Here is a 14,087-nt window from a genome sequence, read left to right on the forward strand (position 1 = left end):
GAAGTTCAGCAACATTTATGTGCTCTATACATTAATCACCTTTGCCGGAATTCCTGGAATGGTATTCTGTTAGGGAATCCCTGTCTACAAATTCGAATGCCCTCTAGGACACCATTACAACGCAACTGATCCAGAACTAGAGGTGCATCAATTTTTCCAGCTCGCTTCTCATGGTTTGGAATTATACAGCGAACAAAGTTTGGGTTTGTGTTCCTCAGAGTAACCATGAGACGTGCCAGTTGCTCCTTATACAACTGCGACACAGTCCTGAACATTCCCTTCCGTGTGCGTGCACCAAATTGCGTGTCTGTCAATGCCTGCTGGGCCATACCAACAATTTCAGCTGGAAGAAGAGGAAGAAAAAGTAGTAAATACAACAGTCCTGTGCTAAGACTTAAAATTATAACAATGTTAACCATTAAAATAGACTTTGGGTTCGGAAAAATGCAGGAACATTTGTGGCCATACAATCCCTTCAACTTATCATACGAGATAGGTTGAAGAAAGGCAAACTTATGTTTATAGCATAGATTTTGAATTTCACAACACTTTCCTGGGTAGATGTGGACTGTGGCCATAATTTATTGGTTATGCACTGCAAATTAACACCGAAGGAATTTCATACAGATAGGAAATTAAGGGGTAGCATCTGCATAAACTGGAGGAAAAAAAGAAAGGAAAAAAACCACCAGAGGTTGTCGAGAGTTTTGAATGGAGCATCAAGTACTGATTCACAGAAACAGGGATGCAAAACAACAGATGATGAATTGGCAGCCATGAGATATGAATCTGTGAAGGCAGCAGAGGATAAAATAGGCAAAAAGACAAGGCCAGAATCTAACTGACAAAAGGAGAAAATTAAAAAATGAAGCAGGCAAAAGCAAATGCAGACATCTGAAAGATGTGTCTGACAAGTTATTCAAAATGTGAAAAACAAGAATGGCTAGGTGAGAAGTTCATGGATGTAGAAACACCTATGGGTAGAGGAAAGATAAGTGCAGCATATAGGAAAATGAAGGAGACCTTTGGAGAAAAGGGAAGTAACTGTACGACTATCAACAGCTCACGTGGAAAACCTGTTCTAAGCAAATTAAGAAAGAGCAAAAAGTGGAAGGAATATGTAGATGGTCTATATAAGGGAAACAAACTTGAAGCCAATATTATAAAAAGATAAGAAGAAGCAGGTGAAGATGAGAGGAGAAATATGATACTGTAATAATATGACAGAGCTCTGAAAGAAATAAGTCCTCTAGAGTAGACTACATTCTGTCTTAACTACAGAGCTCCTTGGGAGGGCCAATCATGAAGAAACTATTCCACCTGCTGTACAAGATGTATGAGACAGGTGAAAAACCCTAACACTTTAAGCAGAAAGTAATAATTCCAGTTCCATAGAAAGCAGTTGCTAACATGTGTGAATATTACTGTACTATCAGTTAAGTAAGGTAAATCATGCTTGCAAGAAAGTAACAAGGGTTATTTACAGAATAATGGAAAAACTGGTATATCCCTGGAGATCACTTTGGGATCGGAAAAATGCAGGTATCAAGGTGAAGAAGTAAATATTTGAGATCTGCCAATAACAACGTAACTCTATCCAAGATAGCAAAGGATTTGCAAGAGCAGTTAAATGGAAAAAAAAGATATCAGCAAAAGTAAAATAAGGGCAACGGAATGCAGTCAAATTAAATCAGGTGATGAATTAGATTAGAATATTAGGAAATTAAACACAGAAAGTAGTAGTGTTTTGCTATTTTGGTAGCAAAGTAGCTTATGATGGCCAAAGTAGAGAGAACACAAAATGCAGCATGGCTATAGTAAGAAATTTATTTCTGAAAGGGAGGATTTTTTTAACACTGAATATAAGGGTAAGAGTTAGGACATCTTTTCTGAAGTTATTTGTATGGAGTGTAGCCTCTTATGGAAGTGAAGTGTGGACAGTAAGCAGTTCTGGTGAATATCACGATAGGCCATCCAGCAGATGCCATTAAAATGGATAGCAAGAGTTCATAAGACCATCTGTTGATTACATGACACCTTTTCACTGAAATGTCTTTGTATTAAATTTGGGAGCTGTCCAGTTATGAGGTTCAGATAGCATATGTCACTTTGTAACATCATCTGAAATTATTTTCTGCTTATCTATGAATTTTTGGGATTCTGAAAATGTTTTGTGAAAGTATTTGTACACTCAATGTTTTTACAGATTAATATTCTTTGAAACATATGAATCAGTAATATAGATAATCTTTTCTGAACTGCTGTACTGTTGTAAAAAAATAGGTATCATATGTTAATCTTATGGTTTATTGTTAAACTTCTGATAAATGAAAAATTCTTTTCTTCAATTTGCTTATGATATTCTGACATTATTCGTGTGTGTGTGTGTGTGTGTGTGTGTGTGTGTGTGTGTGTGTGTGTGTGTGTGTGTGTGTGTGTACATGTGCACGAGTGGTTGCATACTCATCACTTTTCCAAGCAGTTTCCTTACTAACTACTGACCCTGGAAAGGCCCAAATTTTGTCTCCCCTCTCCCAGTCTTTGCTTTTAGTCACATAAAAACCTGTGTGAAATAAGTTGTTATAAATTTCACAGGCCTGTAATAAGTTTTATATGTACATTTCGCTTTTTTGTTACGTTGTGGTTACAAGAACATTTCTTACTGTGCAATTATAGTGGGCACACACAATGAATAAATCATAATCTTCACTGTATCGCGTCAAAAATTTGACAGCACACTAACCGATTTAGCAACTTCTGTTGAAACTATGATCTTTGTAAGGATAACTGTCGTGATTAATAAAATAAGTACTTGTAAATTTTGTTAAAGTAAAGCAGTTTTTTTAAATGCCCACTGAAATTAAAAGCTAGAATTTGAATGCCAGTGCTAGCAGTGTAACCAGTTGCAAGGAAAAATCTCTAACATATTTATTACTTCTAAAGGTCTACATAAAATTATTTTAACACAAATTACTATGGCAAGAGTCAATAAGAAGAAAACATAAGACATCATTGATACTAAATAGGTAATTTCTCTTACGTTGGTAGAGAATTAGAGGAGTGTAACAATTTGTTATGAAGTATCCTCCGTCCATTCCCAGAAAGCAACAATAAATTTACATACCTATTCCAATAGCAGCAAAACAGCAAAGATTACAGACAGTAAGATAAAAACATATTTAGTTTTATAGTAAATTACTCTATAACAATACTAGTGATATAATATAGTTATGTGATATAAAACTGACATGTTCACCACCTTGGTGACATCCATAATTGTCATCAAATAAGGATTATATGTGTACAAAAATGTATCAGACACCCTGTACAAGACCTGGCAAGGACTGTGAAAGAAATCATCTCCTGTTCAATGGAGACAACATGGCATTCATCTCTATCAAATTAGATACTACAAAATCTTTAATCTCTATTTTTGGATGGGGATTTGATGCCTAGTCCTACTAAATTAGAGTTCAGTGTGTTGAACACTGTGCTACCTTACTTTACCGGCCTCCCACAGTGCTAAGACAATGCATAAAAATATTTGTCTCTCTGATGTTGTCTTTATGTTGAGGAACCAGAGTTCTCAGATTCCTATTCTTTCTTTAACTGATGTGTACAATGTATGGTATCTCAAAAGAAAGTTTATACTTTATGTGCCAAAATAAAATAGAGGTTGATGTCTATTGACAAAATACTCTTATTATGGAAACATACAGTTTAGGACTTTTTCTTAAAAATAATGTCATTCAAATGCAATCCAGCATGCCTTCGGCACTCATTTAAGTGATTAATAAAATTTTGCACAACAGCTCGGCATGTGGACAAAAAGACGATTGCCACTTCACTACAGACATTTTCTTTGAATTTCTCCAGACAAGTCGGATTATTGACATACGCTTTACATTTGAGATATCCCCATACAAAAAAATTCAGGGGGCTCAAATCTAGACTCTGTGGGGCCAATTTATGTCACCCCTCCTGGAGATCAACTTGTCAGGGAAAATTTCATGAACTTGCAGTATAGATGCATTGGACGTGTGTTCTGTGGCTCTGTCTTGCTGAAGCAATATTCTTTGGTTATAACCAGGAAAGTTTTGAAATGCAGGCACCAAAAAGTCATAACAATGTCACATAACGTTCCAAATTCACTGTAACTGAACAACTGTCCTTATGGAAGTACGGGCCAATTATTCCTCGAGCTAATATCGCAGCCCATACAGTAAATTTTGGCAAACGAAGAGGTTTCTTATGCTTCAGCTGAGGATTCATTGCACTCCAGCAGTGGTAACTCTGCTTACCGTCATGGCCATTCAGGTGAAAATGAGTCTAATGGAAAAGAAGACGACGATAAATGAAGGGCACTCTGTCGATATCATTAACGAACTGCGACCTATGTCTGCCATCCTGGGACTTTAATTCTTGCACCAATTGGATTTAGTACAGTGCAGTTTAAGGTCTTTTTGGAGCAGTTGCAGGAAGTGTTGGGGAATGAGTACCAGGTCACCGGCATTGTGAAGCTTAGTGCAGGGTTGGCTCAGGTAACTGACAGCATAGGGGAGTTAAGTAGGAATTTTACAAATGAGGATCAGGTGGTGATAGTGGTTGGAGCAGGGAATAGTCTTGACAGGGACAGGGAATTTGATGTAGATGTGACCTGGTAAAGACAGCTACTCAAACTGGTGGCACTAATGTGAATTTCGCGCAACTATTTCAGCGTCATGATCGGCCTCATCTTTAAAAATGTTATTAAGAAGGCAAAGAGTATGTGGTGTGCAACAGAAGAGCTAATTCACGGGATAAAATTAAAACCATATGGTCAGTTGTGAAGGAAGTGTCTGGTCAGCAGCACAGGGTCAACAATATAAAGTCAGTAGTAAAAATATTTCTGTTACTAATAAATCAGATATATGTACAGTATTTAACAACCATTTTATGAGCATTACTGGTGAATTAAATAAAAATTTAGTTTCTACAGGGAATCATGTAACTCTCTTGGAAAATGCCTTTCCGAGACTGTCTCAAATACTCCTCTGTGATACTGACAAGGGGGAGATTGAGCCAACAATTAAATCACTGAAGACTAAGGACTCTTGTGGATATGATGGAGTGCCTAGCAGCCCCATACTTGTAATTTCTCCTTCAGGAATGGTCAGTTTCCTGAACAATTTAAGTATTCAGTAGTAAAGCTGCTTTATAACAAGGGAGAAAGGGATAATGTAGAAAACTGTAGGCCTATTTCTATGCCATCAGCGTTTGCTAAAGTTATTGAAGAGGCTGTATATGTAAGGATAATTGATCATTTTATATCACATAATTTGGTATCAACAATGGAAAATCCAGGATGGAATGTAACGAGAAGGAAGTTGCTACTCACCACATAGCAGAGCGCAGTGACTCGCCACCTCTGCTATATGGTGAATATGCTATCAAATGTACAGCTCGGCTTTAGAAGTCATGTAACGATTGAAAATGCTATATTCTCTTTTCTCTGTGAGGTACTGGATGGGTTAAACAAAAGGTTTCAAACGCTAGGCATATTTTTTGATTTAACTAAGGTGTTTGATTGTGTTTATCTCAAAATATTGCTCCACAAGTGGGACCATTACGAACTATAAGGAATAGCTCACAATTGGTTCACCTCTTACTTGAACAACAGACAGCAAAAGATCATTATTCACAGTGTTGAGAACAGCTGTGATGTGGGGTCTGAATGGGGTACAGTCAAAGAGAGGGGGGGGGGGGGGGAGGTGCCCCAGAGGGATCAGTGTTTGAGCCATTCATGTTCCTTATTTATATAAATGATATGCCTCCTAGTATCACAGGTAACTCTAAAATATTTCTGTTTGCTGATGACACTAGCTTGGTCGTTTCTTGTTAACAATATCAGCTTATTCCCAAGAATAAGCAACTTTCACTCAGTTAATACTTGGCAGAAATCGAACCTGCATTTGGATCGGACTTCCTTAACTCTTTTGAAGAAATGTGTGCAGTATACTGCCGCATCCATTTTCAATAAGCTACCATGAGAAGACGAGAATTCAAAAATCTTAGCAGTAATCCACGTGCTTTGAAATCTAAACTGAAGAGTCAATCCTTTTATTCTGTTGAGGAGTTCCTTGAAAAATTACACTGATTCTTATGTTATATAATTCACTGCATTTACTGAAAATTATAGCTTGACTTTTTTCGGGTTCATAAACATTTATTTTTATCTGTTATTACTTTTATGCTGTAATTTCATGTACTGATACATTCCATGACCTTTGAGATTTGCTCCTCAATTTCGTCCTACAGAACTTGAAGTGTAAATAAATAAATAAACAAATAAATTTGCTGCAGTGACAATCTATGCACATTTAAAGGACATGCATGCTTATAAATCGAGAGGTTAGGATTGTCACAAACAACCAATTTATACTCTCCAAGGATTCGCCCATTCTTGGTTACCTGGGTCACCCAGATTTCAGTTTGGGCAGTATTGAGCTGGTCTCCTCAAATGTTCTGATTCATTTCCAGATAAGGGGACCACATGAGGCATCATTCACATTATGCAATCTACAATCACTGCAAAATTCCCCCCCATGCTACAGTTTCCAAATCACTGTTTTTTTATAATTCTGACACACAGAATGCACAGTCGCTCCTGAGAAGTGCTCTATATCAACTGAATTCCTAAAAGCCATGCAAGTGATAAACATTTCCTCCCCTCCACTCTTCTCTGATTTGCTGTGCATGCACAGAGCTCTTCAAATATAAACTTTCTTTTGACACACACTGTATAAAGAGAAAATATTGTAACTTTTCTGTATTCTTTTTTTACGTTAAAATCTTTAAACAACTGTTGTAATTCTAAAAAAAGGTATGCTAGAAAAGAAATTCTTACCCATGGAAGAAGATGGTCTTAACTGAAACTCAGTTTGTGGGTATCAATTAAAATTTCACACAACCATTTGCATTGATCGAAGTAGGATGGTGAAACAAAGGGTGGTGTTCAATTTAGTTATTTCTTGACGGCAATGAAGTGGTAAAGAATCAATAATAAAAATACTTTTTCAATGGCAATTACTCAGTTCAGAAATTAACTTTCAATACATCTACAAGACATGTCAGTGCCTAGAGAACACACAACTTAATGAAGAATCTTTAGGCTCTTATATTACTGACATGACAAAGAGAATATCGACATATTTCAAGTTGAAGTATTTTGAATTTCAAACTTTTAAGTATTTTGAGTGATTTTGGTTTATGTTGTCTCAGCTTTAACAACATGATGTAAATTATGTTCATCACACTCAGTGTATCAAATATGTACAAAAATTTCACCAGAGGTTCCTGTCTTCAGGGCATTTCTATTAAAAAAAAAACTGGAGTAAGTTTGTTATTCCACCATCTAACCAAAACTTGTACGAAATAAATTATACGTACCATCTTTCCATATTTGCACAACAAAGGAGTCCTGTGAAGCTTGGAGCAAAGATACTACATTTTCATTAAGTGGATCCATGTTCTTCATCAGCCATTTGTGTGCCGAATAGTCTACACGACCTGCATAATGTATCACAGCAAAATCAGCTGAACCACGGAAGTCTGTCTTCATGAATTTTGGATGTACACTGTGAGCACTAATAAGTTTCTCTACAAATGATTTATCCGTAGCTTTGGGAAACCAACATTCTTCATCTAGAAGCGCCATTATACCCATCGGCTGTAAACAAAACAAACAAATTGTTTACATCTTGGAAGTGGGACACATGAATAGCTAAAGTTGTTCTGCTTAATGATTAAAAGAAATATACTGGTAAGATAACTGTCCATGGTCATACACAAATGACATTGTAATGATCAGGCATGCCAACATAAATGCACGTTATGATCTCAGTTACTAACATTATTGGGGACGCTTTGTGATGAATATACATTCTATCTTTCTGAAAGTGAAAGATGAGACAATCCCCTAGTGGTGTGTGTCTATAGCTAAGTGAAAGTTTATTATAAGTGAGATTCACTCATTTTTTGATGAGCTGTGCACAAGGCTGTAATGCACTGAAGCTACAGGAAGGTAATAAGCCACATCAGAACAAGGTGGCAGCTTTCTCAATAAGGGACATTTAAATGGAAACTATTTCATAAAATTTCATCACAACACAAAATTTGTTTCAAAACGAAATGGGTAATAGACTTTGTTAATAACAAATGTTTGTTTATTCATTATTTGTCCATGAACATTCTTGACAGTTCTCAGCTGTGAGTATTACTTTTCTCTGCAAGGAAAATATGCTCAGCATAATATGTACAGGGTTATTACAAATGATTGAAGCGATTTCACAGCTCTACAATACCTTTATTATTTGAGATATTTTCACAATGCTTTGCACCACATACAAAAACTCAAAAAGTTTTTTTAGGCAATCACAAATGTTCGATATGTGCCCCTTTAGTGATTCGGCGGACATCAAGCCGATAATCAAGTTCCTCCCACACTCGGCGCAGCATGTCCCCATCAATGAGTTCGAAAGCATCGTTGATGCGACCTCGCAGTTCTGGCACGTTTCTTGGTAGAGGAGGTTTAAACACTGAATCTTTCACATAACCCCACAGAAAGAAATCGCATGGGGTTAAGTCGGGAGAGCGTGGAGGCCATGACATGAATTGCTGATCATGATCTCCACCACGACCGATGCATCGGTTTTCAAATCTCCTGTTTAAGAAATGCCGAACATCATGATGGAAGTGCGGTGGAGCACCATCCTGTTGAAAGATGAAGTCGGCACTGTCGGTCTCCAGTTGTGGCATGAGCCAATTTTCCAGCATGTCCAGATACACGTGTCCTGTAATGTTTTTTTCGCAGAAGAAAAAGGGGCCGTAAACTTTAAACCGTGAGATTGCACAAAACACGTTAACTTTTGGTGAATTGCGAATTTGCTGCACGAATGCGTGAGGATTCTCTACCGCCCAGATTCGCACATTGTGTCTGTTCACTTCACCATTAAGAAAAAATGTTGCTTCATCACTGAAAACAAGTTTCGCACTGAACGCATCCTCTTCCATGAGCTGTTGCAATCGCGCCGAAAATTCAAAGCGTTTGACTTTGTCATCGGGTGTCAGGGCTTGTAGCAATTGTAAACGGTAAGGCTTCTGCTTTAGCCTTTTCCGTAAGATTTTCCAAACCGTCGGCTGTGGTACGTTTAGCTCCCTGCTTGCTTTATTCGTCAACTTCCGCGGACTACGCATGAAACTTGCCCGCACGCGTTCAACCGTTTCTTCGCTCACTGCAGGCCGACCTGTTGATTTCCCCTTACAGAGGCATCCAGAAGCTTTAAACTGTGCATACCATCGCCGAATGGAGTTAGCACTTTGTAGATCTTTGTTGAACATCGTCCTGAAGTGTCGTTGCACTGTTATGACTGACTGATGTGAGTGCATTTCAAGCACGACATACGCTTTCTCGGCTCCTGTCGCCATTTTGTCTCACTGCGCTCTCGAGCGCTCGGGCAGCAGAAACCTGAAGTGCGGCTTCAGCCGAACAAAACTTTATGAGTTTTTCTACGTATCTGTAGTGTGTCGTGACCATATGTCAATGAATGGAGCTACAGTGAATTTATGAAATCGCTTCAATCATTTGTAATAGCCCTGTATTTATAATAAATGCATTTATCAGTAATATTTTATCACTTTGCATTACAAGGATACTTAATTTCAGTTAATACAAAGTATGTTGATAATAACTAAATATGTTAATAGTAGCCACTCACATACATTATATGTGCGTGGAGGAGGGAGGAAGAGTGTCCTGAAATAATCTTGAAGAGTGGGATTTTGCTGTCTCATACTGCAAGGCTCTTTACTGTATTGCATGTCTGTAAACTGAACTGTATTGCATTTATTGTATTGTCTGTTGCTGATGAAAGACTGTTTTACATAAAGGGAGCATACCATCATGATTTACACTTCACATAAAATTTGTTTGTTAAACTGTTTCGGTTATTCCTTAGTGTGCTGGAGAACAACTCTTCTATTTGATAAGAAATGACATATCAGAGTACATCCATTCCATTCAGGATTTTCTACTGATCAACATGTTTTTCACTTCTCCACAAGCCCAATGTGAGGCATAGCTCCCACAACACAACATCTAGGAAGAGACAAAATTAAATGTACACTATTTCCATGTCCTAGTAGTATTGGTATCACTTGCATCAATGCAGATATGGCTAAGGGAAAAAAATGCAACAGCTCAGTTTTAAAATATTTGACATATTAGCACAAAATTGGTTCGATTTTTTAACTGTAACTCAATAATTTAAAGTAGTAAGTTTTCATACAGAAACTGATGGACTCTGAGAAAAAAAGCAACAATAGAGTACTGTGAAATGGTATGGTACTGGGTTATCCCACCTTTAAAATGTACGTGTGTCGTTGAATAAATGAACGACAATTTAAACCACATTAGAGTGCTGCAGTCTCTCACTTCACCACATATGAGATGATGGGCAATCTTTACATTATAGAAATGAATATGTCAAGAACACTGCCAATCAATATGACAATGGCTAAAATTCTACAAAGTAGTATGGGAGAATACAATGAAGTGGCAACCTTTACCACTCATTGAATCTTAAAAAGGACAATTTGTAGTGGCTATAAAACATCCCTCAGTATGGAACTAGGTCTATTTTGAGCACTTGTCAGCACAGAAATTCTGCCAATGGAAATTGCAGGCAGAGTCAGAGTCCAGTACAGCAGCAATGATGTGGATGAAATGCAATATTTCGGTTAGGAACAACTTCAAGAATTATAGGAAACTGATCTTGTCAGTATTCCAGATCTGTCACAAGAATTTGTTGTCTATGAAGCCCTCCACTGTATTATATCTTACACAAAACACATTTTCATGATGTTCAGCTAATTTCCCACAGAAGGTGAGAAAGAAGTTTGGCTATAAATCAGTGACAGTCACTTCTAGAGGAGAATTACTGCCTTGTAGTCGAAAAATTAAATTTACTGCCTCTACTTGGCTTAATATGTGAGAATTATTTACAGAGTTTCATTGATAATAATCTCACAGTACATTGCTGCGAGTCAGGTCTGCAAACATTCCAATTTTTCTGTAATAGCCAATGGGAGTATATGAGCAAGGTCAAATACATGCACCACATCCCTTTCAGTCAAGTCACGTTACATTACTCAAGCACCATGCCTTATCAATAACTGGGTGCTCATGATCATGTCATAGTTCTTGTAGAGGACGGGAAACTGACAGAATCTTCGTCTGAGGTATAGTATGGGTTTCCTAAGTGCACTGGACAACAATGGACAAAATGTTATCAAAATACTGGAGAAGTCAGTAGGGATGTGGGACCTGGACTTGGGCGTGTAACAACACTGTCCAGGATAATGAAATTTTCTAAAGTCAAATCTAAATCCTTTTTTACATATGGTACATTTGAAACATACTACTGCATTTTTCGGATTACTGGATAAGGTTCAGGATTGGCTTTGGGAGGCCAGACTACTTAGCCAATGTGCAGACATTAAGGAGCAATTCCGTGAAGTCATCAAGTCTACTTATCAGCATTTGCCAAGGGCATTGTCAACTGTGGCTGGTGGAGCGTGATCTTTTCCGATGAATCGGTATTGTCCTCAGTGAGTGATTGTCCAGTATAAGTACACACACTGTTAGTGGACTGTTTTGACCTCAAATACATTTAAAGTCATGTTGCAGTGACCGTTGATTTTTGTGTGTGTGTGTGTGTGTGTGTGTGCGCGCGCGCGCACTTGCGCTTGTTATCCAGCGGAAGGAACACATTTCCAGCACAATCAGTCTCCTACACACATCAGTCACGGTGTGGAAGCACTTTGCGGAAGTAAATGAAGTTTCTCAGTTGGCCACCTCCTGCACCAGACGTAAACATTATTGAAATTATATGGACAGAGATGAAACAGACCATGTGAAAAACTGGCCTGACCATGCACCATGAACCAATGGTGATCTTTGGAATCCATAGCTGCATGGGAGGAGGTGACAGAAACAGAGATTTATCAGACTCCCTTCCTCACAGATTGCTGCACGTCACCAAAAGCCTTTGGATGGCGTATTAACTGGTGAGAAAGCCAAATGTTGTGTCCTTATCATGGCCAAAAATATTTAATATGAAATGTAAAATGCTCATTTTATTAATTTCATGATTTCTACTGATTAAACAAATTTGTACAGTAGAATAAAATATACTAAGCCAGATACAAACCAAACATTGTCACCATTTCCTACTACAACTCCAACTAAATATGCCATTTAGCTACAAATGCATTATGCTGCAGCTGCTGATGCTTAGGTACTTCTTACCTGTCTTGGTTCCACATCACAAAATGAAGTGCCTTTAATAGGTCTGCAATGCTACCAATGACACAGTGCAGTGTTTCTTTTCTTTTCTTTTTTTTGTGCATTTATAGGTCTTCCCTTATGTCATGTGTAAAAAAAGGTATTAATCCTTCTATTACACTCACAATTAAAAGAATTCTTTACTTTTATGAGTAAATTTGTATACCCCATAATGTGACTAGTTCCCGTGTAACAAGACAGGTAATTCAAATTTGAGCCATGGTCATTTTTTGTGCTGTCAAATGTACAAATAGGATTTTACACACAGGCAAGAATGTGATAGTGCTTTACGATCATAGAGTAGTAGCAGAAAATATGGAATGAAATATTAGAAACTAGGCCTGAAGCCAACAACTGATTATCAAATATTTACCGCTAATGCATTACAAATGGATTACTTACAAATTCTCCACAATTTCTTTATTGTTACAAATAATATGTCAACTGCATTCTTATAGTTCCATACTGACCCTGTGATGTCCATTTTCTATTCATTTGCTTCTAGGGCAATGTGTTCAAGAGAAACATGGTGTTCTCAGCACATGCAGAAAATGTACAATCCCTATGTTCCTGCATTCCCACTAAGACGTCATTACCTAGGTTTTGTCCAAATTTTGCATTTAAATACACTCTTATCTTCTGATGGGATTTATCATCAAAAATTTACGTGAAGGTTTTAAACATCTTCATTAGAATATGAGCACACTAGTATGTAAATATGAATGATTATTATGGATTTTTTGGTTTATTTTTAAAATTAGTCTTTCTATTCTATTCTATTCTATTCCCTTCAATATCTGTAATGTTGTTTTCAACTTTATTTTAGTTAAAGCCTATAACTGAATTTTGTAACTCTGAAGTGAAGACATTACCCAATTTTAATTCTATTTGGTCTGTTTTTCACTGCACATCCGATAGCTCTAGTGATTTCTGATGATAGGGTTTCTAATGCCCACACTATTTTTTAACCTGCCAATTTTCACATAGCAAGGTGTGGATGCAGAAGCAACTGGGTGCACCAAAAGCCATTATTTACATTCCCTCATTCTGCCTGGGGCAAAATATCCACATGCCAAGAACTCTTTAAGCGGCACTCTGATCTCCACGAAAACGGTTTCTCTGATACAACAGCTTGCCTGCTAGTGTCCAAAGCATTATGTTCACAGCACTCTAGCCTGGGTCACAGAACTGCTATTAGTATGACACAGATAAAGTGTCTACAGGGCCAGTAAAAAAAAACTGAAGTTCTTTTCCACTTAAAAGGCAGACTATACTACATTTAAAATCCACTTACACAAAACTCTTTTTACACGGTTTACTTCGGCCACTAATTTTCAGTTCATGATTGTTACTGAATAATAAATTCTTCCTACGATATAAAGGTGCTGTTTGCATTCTAATGAGTTTACTCAAAAGAAAATAACATAATTTCCATATTACACGTCACCAATAAAAGAAATGCCACGAGTGCTTACCTTGTCAATAAGGTCAATAGTAGGCTGCAAATCTAGTCCAAAATCAATGAACTTCCACTCGATTCCTTCACGCTGATATTCCTCTTGCTCCAGAATAAACATAGTATGATTGAATAGCTGCTGGAGTTTCTCATTTGTGTAATTTATACACAACTGCTCGAAAGAGTTGAGCTGAAAAAAGAAAAACACTTACTTTCAAATAAATTAATCTTTCCAAAAACTCCAATCTT

General features: G+C 37.3%; 1 protein-coding gene across 3 annotated transcripts in view; it reads right to left on the minus strand.

The window, feature by feature from the left end:
* Positions 1–14,087, minus strand: part of LOC126236372 (myosin heavy chain, non-muscle) — a 295,007-nt gene that overhangs the window by 44,181 nt on the left and 236,739 nt on the right. For all 3 annotated transcript variants that reach the window (XM_049945618.1, XM_049945617.1, XM_049945619.1), the window contains 3 exons: positions 13,858–14,028; positions 7,429–7,708; positions 40–343 (listed from right to left, as the gene is read on the minus strand). In XM_049945618.1, the coding sequence (XP_049801575.1) occupies positions 40–343; positions 7,429–7,708; positions 13,858–14,028 (755 nt within the window). The remainder of the gene's footprint in view (positions 1–39; positions 344–7,428; positions 7,709–13,857; positions 14,029–14,087) is intronic.

The sequence above is a fragment of the Schistocerca nitens genome, chromosome 2 (assembly GCF_023898315.1).
Source record: "Schistocerca nitens isolate TAMUIC-IGC-003100 chromosome 2, iqSchNite1.1, whole genome shotgun sequence".
Lineage (NCBI taxonomy): Eukaryota > Metazoa > Arthropoda > Insecta > Orthoptera > Acrididae > Schistocerca > Schistocerca nitens.